General features: G+C 36.2%; 1 protein-coding gene across 1 annotated transcript; it reads left to right on the top strand.

The window, feature by feature from the left end:
* The first annotated feature begins 19510 nt into the window (after positions 1–19510).
* Positions 19511–19999, top strand: LOC149200056 (uncharacterized). The gene has a single exon (XM_089400827.1). It carries the CDS (start codon positions 19511–19513, stop codon positions 19997–19999), a length of 489 nt encoding a protein of 162 aa, XP_089256953.1.
* Positions 20000–20204: the final 205 nt, after the last annotated feature.

Raw genomic sequence — 20204 nt, 5'->3', positions numbered from 1 at the left:
TCGAAGAGTGAAAAGACACTTCAACTGTTCTCATTAAGAAAGGGAAAATATTTTTTATTAAAAGCAAAAAGTATTCTCCATCATCAATACTAAGTATGCAAAATCACTTAATAATGTCATATGAGTAGAAAAAGTTTCAAGTAAACATTAACACAGTAATCATAACACTAAACTTGATGCTCTAATCTTGTTAAAATATATGTTATCTACTATTGCTTAATGCTCAAATCTTGTCATTACACTTTTTTTTAATGGAGTGTTATTGAAGCTTTATGTGCTTGGTCCGTGGATGATAAACTAGTGTGTGTCTACCTTCAATACTCCCTAATATATTATTTTACAATCATTACTAATCCTGTCATATCTTAACTTATAAGTGACATTGTTTGTCTCATCTATATAGCTTTACATTTAATTAACACCACTTCCCTATACTAATATGGAGCACTATAAGTCGTCCCTTATTTTTGTGAAGGAGCTAGCCTATACTTACATTAAAGATTTAGCATAAAGTCAAATTCTTTTGATAGAGAAGCAATAATAAAGTTTGCATGCAAATAGATTATTGATTAGAGATGGATCTATATGTATAGTTTCCCTTAATTATTTGATATTCATTTTAGTGTTTAGTGGCTTTACGAAGCTTTATACACATTTCATAACGACATTAAATTTTTATAATGATTATTTATCAAATTGAGGTTGATTTTACTAACTTGGTTTTTAAAAATTGAAAAGGGAGGTGACTACGAGCACGATTTCGTTGAAAGGATCAAGCAAGTTTGTATTTGAAGTACTCCTTCAAGTAATGATATTCCACTCGATAAAATCTCTATGTAACTTCCTTTGGATGAATGAGTTAGTATATGTGATACACTTAAATAATATTATTATTTTAATTTTTTTTGGTTTAATTAATGAGTTAAATTTCTTTTGGTTTAATGAATGAGTTAGTATATGGGATACACTTAAATGATATTATTATATGAATTTTTTTTGGGTTCAAATTCCACTTAGGCTCATTATTATGGTTTGGGTTAAAAAAAGTTTAGGAAACATTTTGAATTGAAAACTTTCATTATTATATAATTTTTTAATTATTTTGGGTATTTTTTAGGTGGAAAACTAGAAGCATTGGATTGTAGGATTCATTATGAGGGTATGTCTTACTTTAGTGACTTAAGGTCCAAAAACTCTAAATCCAATTTGAGGCTCGAAATAGTCATTTTCGGGGTAAAAAATCCAAGAAAAAAGTTCCCAACATATTAATGTTCTTCTACTCATCAAGAGTACCTTTTCCAGCAATGCAAAAATCACCTCAATTGGAGTTTATATATGGAAGTTTTGCCTCATGTAAGTTAGTTTATCTTATTGACCACCATGATACTATATTGATGCCATGCCAATTCACATTATTCACACATGTGGATCTAGTTAGATATGAACTTTCTTTTGGAGTACATACACATTACCTGCTTTATAAATTATCTGGGTTACAAATTACAAATTATTTGGATTACAAACCTCCACTTTTGTCTTGGCTTTACAAATACTCGGAATTACAAATTTCTGGATTACAAATTACAAATTATCTGGATTACAAACCTCCACTTTGGTCGTGGCTTTACAAATTATCTCGATTACAAACCTCCACTTTTGTCTTGGATTTATAAATACTCTGAATTACAAATAACATATACTTATTTTTATGGCCGTAAACATTTATCAACCATTTAATTTCACTTCACTGATTATAACTCTGCTAAATTAGCTGAACTATGAATAATGGTAAATTAGTTGCAAGTATGAATAATGGTTTAAGTATGACTAATGGTTCCTAAATTTTAACTCAGGAATAATTATGTGTAACATGAATCATAGGCCAGAGGTACGAAATGGAGAAAATGATGATTGCTGATATTCTTTTTTGGGCGATGGATACACCACCACCAACAAATCTTATCTTCATCGTTGGGAGTGTGGATTTCTGTTACATTTTTCAGAAGCTCTGGCAGAGATCGTATAACATTTTCTTGGTCTACCCAGCCCACCCCTGCGGTACTAATTCTTCTCCGACGTCGCAGGTTCGAGACGGAGGCGGTCCAAAGGTAATGCACGACGAGGCCGTGTAAGAGATTGAAGAAGAGTGCGGGGTGCCAATCCCCAATCCAGAGGTAGGGTTTCTCCAGAGGTGTTTTCCAGGCGGGCGTCAGAACTTGCAGCACATCGTTCCTTGCTGCGCGGTCAAGGGCATCGTAGTGGGATTCGAAATGGAGACATAGTGCTTCCACTTGAACCTCCACGTGAGATCATGTCATGGGATTGCAGCTGCATCTTGGATATCACTGTAGAAGCTTTTACATGGTTTGTTTGTGTTAGCTATTTCGTTAAAGCTAAATCTCAAGAAACTACCAGCCATTGTTGCCATTACCTGGTGGACCATCGCATTTGTTTTAGGATCACTATTAGCCCTTTCCTCTATAGCAAAAGTTTTCTCAACTGAAACATTCTCAGCTAAAACAATCCTAGATATTACTACATGGGTAAACTGTTTTCTTCTACTTTGTTGTGCTATCAAAGCTGTTAGATGCCATACCTTCATCAACACTAAGGATTTATCAGATCCCCTATTAAAGGAAACTGCAGAAGAAGAGATTCAAGTTACTCCATTGAGTAAAGAATGGTTTTTGAGCCGTCTAACTTAGACTTTGTTTTATGATTGTGATATTGTCGGTGGCAACTAGATTAAAGTTCCTCATTGGTCATATCAAAGATCTCTTAGGAATATGTTTTATTGCCAAATAGAAGTAGATATTCTATACTTCTAATTAATTAGTCATTCACTAGTGGAGAGAACTCAAGGATGTATCTTCTTACAATCCTTAGTTTTGGTATTGAATTCACTATTGAAAGGCCATTTTCTAGAGGGCAATCATGATTCCGACTGCAAACTTAGTTACATTGCAAGGACCAAAGGATGACGCATTTGTTATTTGTTTGTCTCAACTTGCTTAATTTTGAGAAGCTTGACAACATGTTATAGAAAGCATCAAGAGCATTTGCAGGCCCGCTAAAGTTTATGTTACCTTGTAACAGACCTTAGTAATTGCATATATGTTAATGCTGCATTGAGATATTAGGGCTGGGAAATTCAAGATGGAGCTCACATATCTGGTACATTCTACCCAACATCCCTTTCCCGTAGAATCTAGATCAATCAATATATCAAATGATGATACGTTTTTCCTATAGTGACTATAACTGCCTCTTTTCTGTCAATGGATTCTGCAATAAACTGGGACATTGCCTTGAAAGATTTGAATGCAGATGAAAAAAAGCAGCTTACAATGAACAATGACAGTGGGAGAAACATATCACCAATGATATTTGATCAAACCAAGAATGAAAATATGGCTAAGTTGTGAGCAGAGGCAGATGTGTGGACAACCAGGGTCCAGTAAGATGAAATTAGTGAAGGTTGAAAAAAAGTGTAATATGCAAAGTCAGAGAGGTAATATCACAAATTTATAATTGTAGACATGGTTGACAGAGCCAAGGGGGTCGTTTTTGCTGGGTGTTTTGGTCACCAAAATGCAGTGTAAAAAGAGGACAAATTCACTAGGATTGGACCCATGATTTTGCTAAGAATTTACCAACCAAGTCACAACAAAAGGGACCACATTTTTAGGCGGTAAGGCACCCATAAAATCGTTGTATTGAAGGGCCACAAAATGCCAATGACAGAGGCACGATTTCGCTGGGGAAGCAACAACCAAAACACAGTAAATTTTAGCACGAATTAGCCATGGAAATTGGTATGATTTCGCTTGGTAAAAGGTTCATCAAATCTACTGTTTGAGGGGCCATTAAATGGCAGTCGTTTTTGCAATGATTTCTAGAGAAAACTGGAAGAGACACAAGTAAAAACTAATTTCGAAAATAGCCAAGAAAATGGATAATCTAAGAAGATCATAAATGTGCCAGAAATATGAAATTTTGTTCAAGTCAATTTGGCGTATGGTTTATTTGGGTTTCAAGTCTACTAGGTGTATATTGTGCATTGTTGAAGCTCACCGCCAGGGAACCACCCCCACGCAATTCCACTTTTGGTTTTTGTCATTCCACTTTTCAAATCTCACCTAGCACATCGAGAGAGCCAACAAGCAAATATCCAGGTGTTGAAAAATCCAAGCATGTCACCAAGAATCAAACATTAAGTGCGAACCAAGAAAGAAGTGCGCCCACGAAGAGAATTCATGAATATCAAATGCACAACGCATCCAATAAAGAGATGAATACATTTCCATATATACATTTTAAGAAATATTTTAGTGTTGGAACTTGGCAGGTTCATGCTTCTTCGTGAGACCAATATAAATGTATTGTTTCAACGTCGTTGGTGGCAAATTTATGCAACATATTTGATCATTTAAGTTTAACAGATTTGCCTTTTCTTTTCCTACAGAATTTGCTCTTTATACTTGTTGGAGTTATTGGGATATTCTTTAGGAACTAGCAGGCATGCAAATTTATATTTTTAAATCTCTAATTCTCCTCATCATTTGAAAATTGTTCATTTGCATCTATGCTCAAAGAGGCAACTTAGCTTCAGAAGGTTTGTAAAACAGAAAATGAAAATTTTAGCAAATATGGAGGTAATAATAAACGCCTTGTGGTGTATGAACAATGTTTTCTTGGGTTTCTTTTGAGCAATAGCATTAGAGAGCAGTATATTTGTGAGGGACCTTTAACCCAACGCATCAGTGGCTTCATACAGGTGTGATTGGGGGTGCTCATCTTTGTAGGCAGAAGAAAAGAATGTCATTGATACATTTGTGATTATTGCTTTCAACAGAGCTCTCTAGAGTGTTATTGATCCCAGGTTGGCATTTACAAAATGTGACTCAGCTCTTAAAAATGAGGTAACATTCTTTGCATTTTTAGAGAAGAAAGAAAAATTAAACACTTGTTTCTGCAATGGCAGAGTATGGATATGTTGTTTGCATGATATCAAGGGAAATATCTTATTCAGCTGATGTATTCCTTACCTTCCCGTGCTATTTGTAATCATGTTGTTAAGATAATTAATAGTTTTCTTATGCACAACACTCGTGTGACATTTGCTAATAGTGATTTCTGGTCAAGTTTCCTAGCAGACCTATTTGTACCCTGAATGGCGGTGACTATTTTATCATAGAAATTTATGCTTGAAAATTGCTGATCTTACATTCATAATAAGGCCTCATGCTAATTGGAAATTAGTCTTTAATCCCTACAAATTACACAATTTAATTTATGTCATAATGGAACCATTTTTACACCCAGTTTGACGATTTAATGCAATTGTTCGAGATATTCAACTTTGTTTCTTCAGATTGAATGCGGTTGTGGGAAGTCATGAAGTTGTTATCGATGATGGTCAGTGTAATAATTCTATTGTATTGGGCAACAATGTTGAAGATCTAGTAGCTGCTCTTAATGTACAAGGCTGGAACAACTCTTGATTTCGTTTCTGGGAGGTATCATCTTTTCTTTTCCCCATAAAGACATAAGCTATGGAGGATGAGTGGATGGCTATAATGACTTTGAATGTGTAGTAATCCTCTAGATGGTATTTATTGTGAGAATGTCATGCGCTTGAAAAGGTTTCCAAATCAAAATACAACGTAGCTTAGACATACACATTCTTAAGGAGAAGGCCATAATGAAGGGTTCGTCTTCCTCATTATCTGTACTAAAGATCCTCTGCATACATGCCAATAAAGAATTTGTTGCTATTTTGTTGAACACATATATAGCCTTTCCTTTGGTAGCAATTAGTGTTGGAACTTGGCAGGTTCATGCTTATTCGCGAGACCAATATAAATGTACTATTTCAACGTCATTGGTAGCAGATTTATGCAACATATTTGATCATTTAAGTTTAACATATTTGCCTTTTCTTTTCCTACAAAGAATTTGCTCTTTATATGTGCTGGAGTTATTGGGATATTATTTAGGAACAAGCAGGCATGAAAATTTATATTTTTAAATCCCTATTTCTCCTCATCATTTGCAAATTGTTCATCTGCATCTATGCTTAGAGAAGACAACTTAGCTTCAGAACGTTTGTAAGATAGAAAATGAAAATTTGAGCAAATATGGGGGTAACAATAAATGCCTTGTCGTGTCAGAACAATGTTTTCTTGGGTTTCTTTTGAGCAATAGCATTAGAGAGCTGTATATTGGTGAGGGACCTTTAACCCAACACATTAGTGGCTTATACAGGTGTGATTGGGGGTTCTTATTTTTGTAGGCAGAAGAAAGGAATGTCATTGATACATTTGTGATCACTGCTTTCAACAGAGTTCTTTGGAGTGCTATCGATCCCAGGTCTAGCATTTACAAAATGTGACTCAGCTCTTAAAAATGAGGTAACATTCTTTGCATTTTTAGAAAAGAAAGAAAAATTGAACACTTGTTTCTGCAATGGCAGAGTATGGATATGTTGTTTGCATGATATCAAGGGAAATATCTTATTCAGCTGATGTATTCCTTACCTTCCCGTGCTATTTTTAATCGTGTTGTTAAGATACTTAATAGTTTTCTTATGCACAACACTCATGTGAAATTTGCTAATAGTGATTTTTGGTCAAGTTTCCTAGGAGACCTATTTGTACCCTGAATGGCAGTGACTATTTTATCATAGAAATTTATGCTTGAAAATTGCTGATCTTACATTCATAATAAGGCCTCATGCTAATTGGAAATTAGTCTTTAATCCCTACAAATTACACAATTTAATTTATGTCATAATGGAACCATTTTTACACCCAGTTTGACGATTTAATGCAATTGTTCGAGATATTCAACTTTGTTTCTTCAGATTGAATGCGGTTGTGGGAAGTCATGAAGTTGTTATCGATGATGGTCAGTGTAATAATTCTGTTGTATTGGGCAACAATGTTGAAGATCTAGTAGCTGCTCTTAATGTACAAGGCTGGAACAACTCTTGATTTCGTTTCTGGGAGGTATCATCTTTTCTTTTCCCCATAAAGACATAAGCTATGGAGGATGAGTGGATGGCTATAATGACTTTGAATGTGTAGTAATCCTCTAGATGGTATTTATTGTGAGAATGTCATGCGCTTGAAAAGGTTTCCAAATCAAAAGACAACGTAGCTTAGACATACACATTCTTAAGGAGAAGGCCATAATGAAGGATTCGTCTTCCTCATTATCTGTACTAAAGATCCTGTGCATACATGCCAAAGAAGAATTTGTTGCTATTTTGTTGAACACATATCTAGTCTGTCCTTTGGTAGCAATTCTATATGCACCATTGAAAGAAGCTTCTGGATATAGGGAATTGGTGATGCAACATATATTCATTATGTAAGTAATAAGGAGCAGAACATAGAGTTTCCCCAAAGAAGTTGAGGAAGATGAAGCCCTAGAAGAAATTCTTATCAAGGCATTCATGGATTGGAGAAGTAGGTCAAAGATGGAAGCTTCTATCTACTTAGGGTGTTTAAACTCCCATGAATGATTTATTGGATTGGGGATGTTGTAACATTTTCTTGGAAAAATAATACAGTTAAACTTTTTTGAGCTTTTCCAGAAATCCACCAGCTTTATTGGGTGTTCTTATTCTCATAACAATTGGTATATGGCCCAAAGATTTTTTCACTGTATTCTTTGCATCATAGTCGAGTTGTATTCAAGATATTATAGGGTTGTATTACTCAATGATTATCAATGGGATACCTTAGTGTGAGTACTATGACATGGGAATTATCACCTTTTGTTGCATCTATCACACAATGTTTTTAATTGCATCAACAAAAGTCATTGAAGTGTAGTCATAAGAATGCCAGGGCTCTGTAATGAATGTGAGGCATATATGTTCATAGCAATGAGATGGAATAGTGAATGGATGGGCAAGCAATTTTCTATTTGGACTTCGTTTTATGATTGTGATATTGTCGGTGGCAACTAGATTAAACTTCCTCATTGGTCATATCAAAGATCCCTTAGGAATATGTTTAATTGCCAAATAGAAGTAGATATTCTATACTTCTAATTAATTAGTCATTCACCAGTGGAGAGAACTCAAGGATGTATCTTCTTACAATCCTTAGTTTTGGTGTTGAATTCACTGGTCGAAAGGACATTTTCCAAAGGCCAATCATGATTCCGACTACAAGCTTATGTACATTGCAAGGTTCAAAGGATGACACATTTGTTATTTGTTTGTCTCAACTTGCTTAATTTTGAGAAGCTTGACAATATGTTATAGAAAGGATCAAGAGCATTTGCAGACCCATGGACCTTAGTAATTGTATATATGTTAATGCTGCATTGAGATACTGGGGCTGTGAAATTCAAGCTAGAGCTCACATATATGGTACATTCTACCCAGCTTCCCCTTCCTATAGAATCTAGATAAATCAATATATCAAATGATGATACGCTTTTCCTATAGTGACTGCAAGTGTCTCTTTTATGTCAATGGATTCTACAATAAACTAGGACATTACCTTGAAATATTTGAATGCAGATGCAATAAATCTGCTTACAATGAACAATGACAGTGGGAGAAACATATCACCAGTGATATTTGATCAAACCAATAATGAAAATAATGGTAGTGGTTTGTGCAATGGTTTGCAGATAAAACTGGAAGAGACAAGTAAAAACTAAGTTCGAAAATAGCCAAGAAAATGGCTAACCTAAGAGGATCATAAGTGTGCAAGAAATATGAAATTTTGTTCAAGTCAATTTGGCGTATGGTTTATTTGGGTTTTAAGTCAACTAGGTGCATATTTGAATTGGTGAAGCTCACCACTAGGGAACCACCCCCACGCAATTCCACTTTTGGTTTTTGTCATTCCACTTTTCAAATCTCAGCAGCAGACTGAGAGTGCCAACAAGCAAATATCCATGTGTTGAAAAACCAAGCATGTCACCAAGAATCAAACACAAGTGTGTGCCAAGAAAGAGTAAGTGCGCCCAGGAAGAAAACTTATGAATATCAAATGCACAATGCATCCAATGAAGAGATGAACACATTTCCATATATATGTTTTAAAAAATATTTTAGTGTTGGAACTTGGCATGTTCATGCTTCTTCGTGAGACTAATGTAAATGTACTGTTTCAACGTCGTTGGTGGCAGATTTATGCAACATGTTTGATCATTTAAGTTTAACAGATTTGCCTTTTCTTTTCCTAGAAATAATTTTCTCTTTATATGTGCTAGAGTTATTGGGATATTCTTTAGGAACTAGCAGGCATGCAAATTTATATTTTTAAATCCCTAATTCTCCTCATCATTGTTCGTCTGCGTCTATGCAAGAAGACAACTTAGCTTTAGAATGTTTGTAAGACAGAAAATGCAAATTTTAGCAAATATGGAGCTAATAATAAACGCCCTATGGTGTCAGAACATTGTTTTCTTGTTTTCCTTTGAGAAATATCATTAGAGAGCCGTATATTCTTCAAATTGGTGAGGGACCTTCAGCCCAACGCATCAGTGGCTTCATGGGATTAAATGTTCCTCTTCCAATGGTGGCAGATTTATTCAACATATTTGATTATTAAAGTTTAATAGATTTGCCTTGCCATCACATTCATCTCCTCCAAATTCAACTGAATTTCTTAATGTTGTCTCATTTTCTTCCTGTAATCCTTCGGGAAAGCTTCCTATTTCCACCACAATCTAAGTGAAGATGGAACGGTAGCATTAAGAATTTTTGAAATGAGTTTTCCCTTATTTTCTTATCACTCTGGAGAATAATTGGGGTTTATTAACATATTCCTAATTATTCACTGCATATGTCTGTACATAAATAAAGTTCGTTTGGAAGGGCATCAGTCTGAATACAAAGAGAAGTTTGCCCTTATTTATTAACTATTCGGTTAGGTTGGATAAAGAACCATCTAGAAGATGGAAGTAGAATATTGAAGAAACTAGTTCTGTTTGTAGATTTTGAGAAATCCTCTAAATACCCAAGATTCGGCATTGACTAGAGTGACAATTTATTTGATATGGTTTATAAACAAATATATGCTTCTTCTAGCATGGAAAGAGCAGGTGGAGGAGCCATGTTTTGGCAGCTAATGGCAGAAGGAATGTATAAAGATGGTATGATATTGTCTTGTCTCAGAGTCCTTCCACAACATCTAACACCAATATGATGCATGTTCACTCAGGAGGATGCACAAAGACTTTATTTGTACAAATTAGTCCCCATGAAAATGACATGGGAAAAACTTTGTGCTCACTGAAATTTTCCAATAGAGTTCAAGGATTAGAGCTTGGTCCTACTCGGAGGTAGCAAGATGTAAGTTTTCACTGTATATATTCTTCTGCTAGCATGGGAAGAGTAGGTGGAGGAGCCATGTTTTGGCAGCTGATGGTAGAAGGAATGAGCTCATATAGAGATGGTATGATATTGTCTTGTCTCAGAGTCTTTGCACAACATCTAACACCAATTTGATGCATGTTCACTCAGGAGGATGCACAAAGACTTTATTTGTACAAATTAGTCCCCATGAAAATGACATGGGAGAAACTCTGTGCTCACTGAAATTTTCCAATAGAGTTCAAGGATTAGAGCTTGGTCCTACTCTAAGGTAGCAAGATGTAAGTTTTTACTATAGCATGGTCCTTGCCTTTTCTAGATATTTTTCTGCCTTTCAAAAATTGTCAGAGAAACATTAATTAATGTTATATGCTATTGCCTTACGGCGTTTCCATTGCAACATTTGGTGCAATTGCTAGTTTTATTTATATTGATTAAAAAAAAATAAAAAAAATTATAGGGTACACTTCTCCCACATTAGACTTTGAATCCGCGTGCCATTTTAAAAGTATGGGTCGTCTCACGACGAGGACGAGGAACTTTGAATCCGCGTGCCATCTGAAAGACTCAACACGAGCAGCTTCGAACACGCATGCTTGTAAAGTTTCATCTCGCTTTGCCTACGGTGCCTATAAGAAGGATATCTCTATTCCAGTACGTATATTTCCCACACTCCTCCTTGCCGTACATACTGCTTTATGGAGTTGTCTATTTTATGGAGTTGTCTATAATGCGACTTTTTGGAGATTCTGGTGACGGAGTCCGGCGGAAGAAATTGAGGTTAAATCAAGATTTGTTGCAGTTAAAATGGTTTTTTAGCTGCATATTTGGATTCAGCACCCTCGAAAACCCCTGGGACGCTTTCATTGTGCAGAAACTAGCTATCAAACTTACCATTCTAATAAATTCCTGCCCACCGGAAAAACCCGCTGGAAAAGCTTTCAAAAAGTCGCGTTATAGACAACTGCCTTATCTATTCGTCCTTAGTTTGTCAGCTACCAGGTTCGGAAATCTGCCGGAAAAGCCATGGATCTCCCAGCTTCTCTGAATTTTACATCCTGCTGAGTTTAATTGAGTAAATAATTGAAGTCGTAATCACTGAAAATTCTTCGATTACAATGTTTGCTACACTGAAGTCATAATCACTGAAAAGAGGTAGGCTTTCGATATTTTAGCACAAATTTGGTGAGAGGATTTTATTGGTGGATATATGTTTTTTCATTTAATATTAGGGCTGAAGTATTGTCTTGATGGACACATTGTTCTTTCATGCAATATTAGTGCTGGTCTTGACCTAGGCTCAGTTTGTATTAAAAAAGGAAAGAAGTAGGGTTATATAAAAAAGAAAAACAACAAAGAGAAAGAAAGAAAAAAGAAAAAAAGATTTATTTTAACAGCAGTGATGCACAACTTATATAGAAAAAAGAAAAGCAGTTTATATAGAAAAATGAACAGCAAAAAAAATAGGTTTTGCATATATGTTGTATTGTAATGATATTTTTGAATAGTTAATTATAGTATATTATAAATAAGAATGATGTGTGTATTGTGGAATAATTATATTTTTGAATATTTAATTATAATCTATCATAAATAGCAAATCATGTGTTTTTATTTCGGAATAGGTTTTATAGAATTTTAATCTTATTATTAACTATTATAATGTAAATGGTTGGGATTTAAGTTGTATGGAATATTATACAATATTCATTAGAATATTTATGGATTAAAAATTTAGATATATTTTCAAAGTAGTTATGTTCTTTTTTTTTTCCTTTTAATTTAGTTAATTAATTAAAAAGAAAATTATATGAACTATTGTTTTTAAAATGTCGTATTGATAAGTTATGATTTATAAATTAACAACTAACAATTTTCTATCTTTATTATAAAAAGCAATCATGTATCTTTATTTTGGAATAGGTCTTATAGAATTTTAATTTATTATTAACCATTATAATGTAAATGGTTTGGATTTAAGCTTTATGAAATATTATACAATATTCATAATAATATTCATGGATTAAAGATTTAGATATATTTTCGAAGTAGTTATGTTCTTTTTTTTTTTTTTTTAATTTAGCTCATTAATTAAAAAGAAAATTATATGAATAAGTGTTTTTCAGAATGTGGTATTGATAAGTTATGATTTACAAATTAACAACTAACAATTTCCATGGTAAAGTGGGGATGAATCTTCATGATTAAAAATCATTTTACATGTTTTTTTGAAATGTAGATATGTTTAACTTTGTATATCAATTTTCTTTTTAAATAATAATAATAATTTAGTTAATTTTTATGATTTTTTAATTTTAGCATTATGCCATGTATTAAAAATTAAGTGTTTTGTCATGTAAGATATTGGTAACTCCACTAATGATTGATTTCGATTTTGAATTATAATATACAACTCTCTTTTAATTTTTTATTAGCATATGTTTTTTTGATATATTTCATGGAACTAAATTTTCAATAAACATTAAAGATATTTGGTTATAATTATTGTTGTTAATTTTGTTAAATATTATAATTGTAAATATCGTATTTTTGGTTAAGGAGGAAAAAATTGTTAATGGATAAACTTGTCGCATCAAATTAGTATATACGATTGGTTCCTTTGTAAGATTAAAACCACCTTCTTCTTCTTCTTCAATGGCGCACTGGCATCTCAATGGAATTCCATCATTACGTCTATGCAAGCGAGGGGCATATTTTGTTCAACGGACAGGAATTTCCTCATATGGAAAGGTCTCGGTGGCACAATAGCTGTTCAAGCAAAGAAAATATATTTACAAATACTTTATACAACATCTGATCCACCTGATAATATATTTCCAGCTGTTTTTTGGAAAACACGATGTTCCATAAAAATCATTATTTTTGCATGGCTGGTTTTTTATGACAGGAACCTCACCTGTGTTAGGATATTCCGACACATAGGATATAGTTAAGTTCAACTTGGTCTAGTATAGAGTTAGGTTAGAGTTAGGTAAAGTGTGTTTCTTTACCGTTGTACATTTTGTAACTTACAATCCGACGGTCACGATATGTAGTGATCCGACGGTTCACTCTCACCTCGGTATTACCGACACTTGATCCGTGGCTTGACACCCGATTGGTCCATGAGTTCTATTTAAAGCGCATGGAGGGTCATTGTTCGAGAAATCCGTGCATGAGAGAAGCTTATGTAAATTTTCATTCTTTGATTAATAAATTGCCTGTAGTACCCACGTTGGGACAGGCCGTGGACTGTTTCCCTCCTTGCACTCTGAGGGTTTTAACCACGTCAAAAATACTGGTGTATTGATTTGAGATCTGGTTGTGAGCGGTGTCCTTTTGGTATTCTTTCTGTGGAACTTACCCTGTAAATTCTTACATGGTATCAGAGCTATTTGAGGGCCGCGTCCGTTGGTGATCCAAATCTGAAGCCGGTAGAACTGCATGCGGCTGTCATTTCCTAGATCTGTTGTATCTGACTGCTTTCAGGCCGAGAGGACTGCTCTGTTGCGTTCGGAGCATCTGTTCCAGTGAGGAACCCCTTTCGTTTCATGCGAAAAGGTTTTCGGTAGCCCTAGCTGCGTCATTTTTCAGATCGGAAGGTATACAGTGTTTTTTTTGCAGTTTACTGTTAATTTCTCTCTGCTTATTTCAGTCTTAGTTTATTTAGCCTTTTTTTTTAACCGGATCTATACCTTTCATTTCTGCGTATGCTCTTTGCCCTGCGACTCTGTGCGATCTGGGCAAATCAGAAACAGAAAGGAAGGATTTTTCTCATGCGTATGCTCTTTTCCTTGCACCTTAGTGTGATCTTGGAAAATCAGAAACATTGAGAAAAATATTTAGTTTTTCGGCTAAAGCTAACCTTGAGATTTTTTTTTTTAAATTTCTAGTTTTTGGCTAAAGCTAACTTCGAGCCGCAAGGTTCGTTTTTCTTTGCATATTCGTGTTGGGTTTTGTGTTTTGTATTTTGTAGGGAAAAAGAGCTTTCTCAAGGCAAGCACGCAAATCGAGCCCCCCCCCCCCCCCTCTCTCTCTCTCTCTCTCTCTCTCTCTCTCTCTCAAATATTTTGTATAGATCAATTGGTTCAAAGCTATTTTTAGAGAGTAGAGGTCTTGGGTTCAAGTCTCCATTTTGTGGGGGCGGATTTTTTCATTCCCGCACATTCGCGCACTTTGCCGGCAACGTCAACAAGTTTTTTTTTTCAAAAAGCCATAAATTCTTCATCCGGAAGCCTTTTTCAGAGCCGTTTTTTTTAAACCGCCTATTTTTTCGAGATCTATCCGTTGGTACACTTAATTTCAGCATCTTCAGCTTCAGTTTTTTTTTTTAAAATGGAAAGTCCATGCCAAGTCATTCTTGATAGCACTAACTACTTCCAATGGGTAGAATACATGGAAGATTTACTTAGAAGTAAAGGTCTCTTCAGAATAGCCACAAACCAAGAGAAGAAACCAACAGATGAAGACAAGGCGGCAAAATGGGAAAATAGACAAGATCAAGCACGTGGTTTGATAGGGATGTCTATTTCTCCTGATCTTAGATTCCACATTGCAGGACTTGAGACTCCTCATGAAGCATTAGAAAAACTTGCTAAAGTTTTTGGGATTAAAAATGAAATTAGATCCCATCAACTTGAAAATGAGCTGCTTACTTTGGATCCTAATAATTTTTCTTGCATTGAAGATTTCTTGTCCAAATTCAAGACCCTTAGATATCTCTTGGAAGGTGTTAAAGTTAAGAAAGAAGATGGTAACCTTATTTATTCCATCCTTACTAAGTTAGGACCAGCCTACTCTGTATTTGTTTCCACTTTCCATTCTACAAGGGAAGCTTTCATTTGTCAAGGACAAGAATACAAGGCCCCTTCCTTTGACTCCTTTTGTGATTCCTTAATAAGAGAACAAGAAAAACTCTTACACCTTGGTCTTCTTAATCTTGGAAACTCTTCCACAAAAGCGTTAGCCGCCCAGCAGCAACCAAATTCAAAGAATCCTAAGAAGTCATATCCTCAAAAGAATGGTCCTAAACCATTTCAGCCTCAAAATGAAAGATCATTTCAGCAAAATGATAAGCCCAATAAAAACAAATGGAAGAAGACTGATAGACATTGTAACTTTTGTAATCGAGATGGCCACTTAGAATCTAAATGCTTTAAGAAGATGGAAGCCTTGGAAGCCGCAATGAAGAAACATAACATTCATCTGGAGCCTACTTCAAATTCAACATCCGGAACGGCACTTTCTGCATGTCATCGTCAATCATCTCAGTCTGGTTATGCATTAAATGTATCTTCTTCTTCTTCTCATTCTCATGAGTGGCTCATTGATTCTGGAGCCTCTTGTCACATGGCCAAAAACCAAGCCATGTTTTCTTCTTTAAATGATTGTAACACCAAAAATATATATATTGGTGATGATAGATCTCTTAATGTTGTAGGGACTGGAACTGTTCATCTAGACAATGGTCAGTTCAATGATGTATTATGTGTTCCAAACTTATCCTGCAACCTTCTATCTGTCTATCAGATAACTCATTCAGGTGAAGGTAAAATTGTTGAATTTTCACCTCATGATGTTGTAATCAAGGATCTAAAAGATCCTAAACAGATTCTAGCTACTGGTCTTGCTGATGATTCCAAAAGGTTGTATAAGTTTCACAACTTTGGGTCATCCCATCTTCCCTCAGTATTTGTTGCTCATAATGATGAAGTGAGCAAACTTTGGCATGAGCGGTATGGTCACTTAAACTATCGCTCCCTTCAGCATCTATGTAAAGAAAATATGGTGACAGGTCTTCCTATGGTATCTTGCAAAGATGGTGTTTGTTCCGGATGTGTACTCGGAAAACATCATCGGGACAGTTTTGAAAAACGTGCCTCTTGGCACGCCTCAGCCCCTTTACAGCTTGTGCACAGTGATTTATGTGGTCCTCTTCCTGTTGCTTCATTCTCTGGCTGCAAGTACTTCTTAACTTTCATTGATGATTTCTCTAGACGCACTTGGGTATACTTCTTAAAACTCAAGAGCGAAGTATTTAGCACTTTTTTGGCCTTCAAAGCATTTGTTGAAAAACAATCTGGACATCAAATTCTTAAGCTAAGAACTGATAATGGTGGAGAATATGTTAAAAACGCATTCATCAACTTTTGCACCGAAAATGGAATTCAAATGCAACATACTGTTCCATACACTCCACAACAAAATGGTGTAGCTGAAAGGAAAAATCGCACCTTAAAGGAAATGGCTAATTGTATGCTGCAATCTAAAGGACTCAGTCTTAGTTTTTGGGCCGAAGCAATTAATTGTGCAAATTATATAATCAATCGCACTCCTACTAAGGTTCTAGAGAATATCACTCCAGAAGAAGCTTGGAGTTCCATTAAACCAGATGTAAGTCACTTTCGTGTGTTTGGAAGTGAAGCATGGGCCCATATTCCAGATGAAAAGCATAAAGCTTTAGAACCTAAGAGTGAGAAATGTACTTTTGTTGGATATTCTGAAGATGTAAAAGGTTATAGACTTATTCCATTTAAGTCCAAAAATGTTATCATTAGAAGAGATGTAAAATTTGATGAAAATAAATCGGCCTGCGAGCCTAGTCCGGCGGATGTGCCACCTCTTCCTATCTCTTCTATCTTTGAAAACATTTCTTCTTCTGATGATGAAAGCGAGGATGATAATCCTCCCCCACCTTCTCAGGATCCTCAACTTCCAAGATGGGTCCGTGCTACTCGGGATGCAGCAGGTGATCTTGCCGGTGATCCTACAGATCAGCGACGTACACGTTCTCAGTTTGAAAGAGCCTCTTCTTTACTGGCTCAAGCTCCAGTAAATCATGATCCTGACACTTTTGCAGAAGCTTCAGGCCATCCACATTGGGAAGCAGCTATGAATGAAGAATATCATTCATTGATGACAAATGATACATGGGATCTTGTTCCTCTACCAAAGGGACGCAAACTTGTTAGATGCAAATGGGTTTACAGAACCAAGTATGGACCAGATGGGAAAGTTGATAAACATAAAGCTCGTCTAGTTGCTAAGGGCTTTTCACAGGTTGAAGGCATTGACTACACTGAAACCTTCTCTCCAGTTGCCAAAATGAACTCTATCCGCCTTGTTCTTTCCCTTGCTTCCTCTTTAAAATGGGAAGTCCATCAAATGGATGTTAAATCTGCCTTCTTGCATGGGGACTTGCAGGAAGAAATCTATATGGAACAACCCATTGGCTTCATACAAACAGACTCCAGCCTCGTTTGTCGACTTAAGAAATCCCTTTATGGCCTCAAGCAAGCTCCTCGGGCTTGGTATGCCAAAATGGATAGCTTTCTTTTAGAATCTGGCTTTTCTAGGTGTCATTCTGACAATACTGTCTACACCAAGAAAGTGGGCAACTCTCTTATCATCCTTGTTCTTTATGTTGATGATCTTATTCTTACTGGTAGTGATCCCAACCTTATAAACCATGTGAAGTCTAGCCTTAAAAAGAAATTTGAAATGACAGACTTAGGACACTTACACTATTTTCTCGGTCTTCAAGTCTTGCAATCCCAAGAGGGTATTTTCCTTTCCCAGTCCAAGTATGCTTGTGATATTCTTCGTCATTTTCACATGGAAGACTGTAAGCCAGCCCCTTCTCCCTTTCAGTCTGGAGTCAAACTTTCAGTCTCTTGTACTTCTCCTGAAGTTGATGCTACCTTATACCGTCAACTTGTTGGAAAACTCTTGTATTTAACCCATACTCGTCCTGATCTTTCCTTTGCTGTTGGCCTTGTTGCTCGTTTTATGCAAAACCCCCGTGAAAGTCATTGGAAAGCAGCTAAAAGAATACTTCGTTATGTTCGAGGTACAATACAGTTTGGGATTCATTACAGTGCCAAAGCAGCTCCTCTGTTAGTTGGTTTCACTGATTCTGATTGGGCTGGTGACCTTGATGATCGGAAGTCTACTGCCGGTTATGTCTTCACTCTTGGTTCAGGACCTATTACATGGGATTGTAAGAAACAGGCTGCCATTTCTCTTTCGTCAGCAGAAGCAGAGTATCGTGGTGCCGTGGAAGCTAGTAAGGAAGCCTTGTGGCTTCGTCAGATCCTATCAGAGTTTGGCTTTGAGCAGCAGCATCCAACCACACTTTGGTGTGATAATCAAAGTGCCATTCAGCTATGCAAAGATCCAGTCCAGCATCAGCGCAGCAAACACATTGAACTACACATGCACTTCATCAGAAAGCTCATTCATGACCATGTTCTTGAAGTGCAATATTGTCCAACAGATGATCATGTTGCAGACATCTTCACAAAGGCTCTCACAGAGGCGAAGTTCACTAAACTTCGATATATGCTTGGAGTTCAGGAAGTTGTCACTAAGGGGGGATAGGCTTTAGTGCCTCCTTCCTTCTCCTATTGTGTCATATTTGTAAATCCTTCAATCCTATCCCAAGTTGTTCTTAAGGGGGGATGTTAGGATATTCCGACACATAGGATATAGTTAAGTTCAACTTGGTCTAGTATAGAGTTAGGTTAGAGTTAGGTAAAGTGTGTTTCTTTACCATTGTACATTTTGTAACTTACAATCCGACGGTCACGATATGTAGTGATCCGACGGTTCACTCTCACCTCGGTATTACCGACACTTGATCCGTGGCTTGACACCCGATTGGTCCATGAGTTCTATTTAAAGCGCATGGAGGGTCATTGTTCGAGAAATCCGTGCATGAGAGAAGCTTATGTAAATTTTCATTCTTTGATTAATAAATTGCCTGTAGTACCCACGTTGGGACAGGCCGTGGACTGTTTCCCTCCTTGCACTCTGAGGGTTTTAACCACGTCAAAAATACTGGTGTATTGATTTGAGATCTGGTTGTGAGTGGTGTCCTTTTGGTATTCTTTCTGCGGAACTTACCCTGTAAATTCTTACAACCTGGGAGAATCCCCAAAAGCGGAAATGGCATGGTCTAGCCATATTCCCCATATGTAGATCGAATTCTGAAAACAATTTGCACATTTTTTTGCAATGTCCACAAACTCAGTTAATTTGGCAGAACATTGCTAATCATTTTGGTTTTGCATTCGTCAATGCTCCCTCAATCACTGAAGCATTCACAGGATGGAGTAATTTGCAAATCGAGAAGAGGCATGTTCCACTTTTAACTATCTGGGCCATATGGAAGTGGCGCAATCAACAGTTTTTGAATATATCCTCCGCTTGTATAAAGAGATTGGACGACCATGTCAATCCAAAGTCAGGCACGGTAGACTGACGCAGACCAAGGACGACACTGTTTATCCTTGTGCCTATTTCGACGGTGCTGCTCAACACGGCACATGTGCTTGTGGAGTTTTCATTATCATTGAGGAAGGTCAAGTTTATGATATCCATTGGAATGGAGGAGCTGGAACAAACAATAAAGCAGAAATCATGGCTCTGGTTGGACTCCTATCGATAAGTAACTTCCTTGGTTTACAAAAGCTTCATATATTTGGGAACTCGAAAGTGATCATTGAGCATGTTCTGTCTAAACATACCATAAGGAACATACACCTCACAGGATGGCTGAACAAGGTGGAAGCCATGTGGAGTACCAGGAAGGACTACACCATTTCTCACATCACCAGTGATAAAAATGGGAGGGCAGATGCTCTATCGAAATAGGGTCTATCATCTCCACAGGGAATATGGAGGATGCAAATAACAGTGGACAATATTTCTCATCAGATCCAAGACTTCTCTATTCCAGGTACATAATTTTGCAAATGAGATCCTCATCTGGTATGTTCTTTCTTTTTTCCACAACTTTTGACTCCTTTGATTGATTTTGATCTATAAATATCTTGGCTTATGGGACCACCAAGAAACG

The sequence above is a fragment of the Pinus tabuliformis genome, chromosome 2_1 (genome assembly GCF_031772625.1).
Source record: "Pinus tabuliformis cultivar Carrire ecotype Pingquan chromosome 2_1, CPIR1, whole genome shotgun sequence".
Lineage (NCBI taxonomy): Eukaryota > Viridiplantae > Streptophyta > Pinopsida > Pinales > Pinaceae > Pinus > Pinus tabuliformis.
This window is presented reverse-complemented; position numbering and strand designations above follow the sequence as displayed.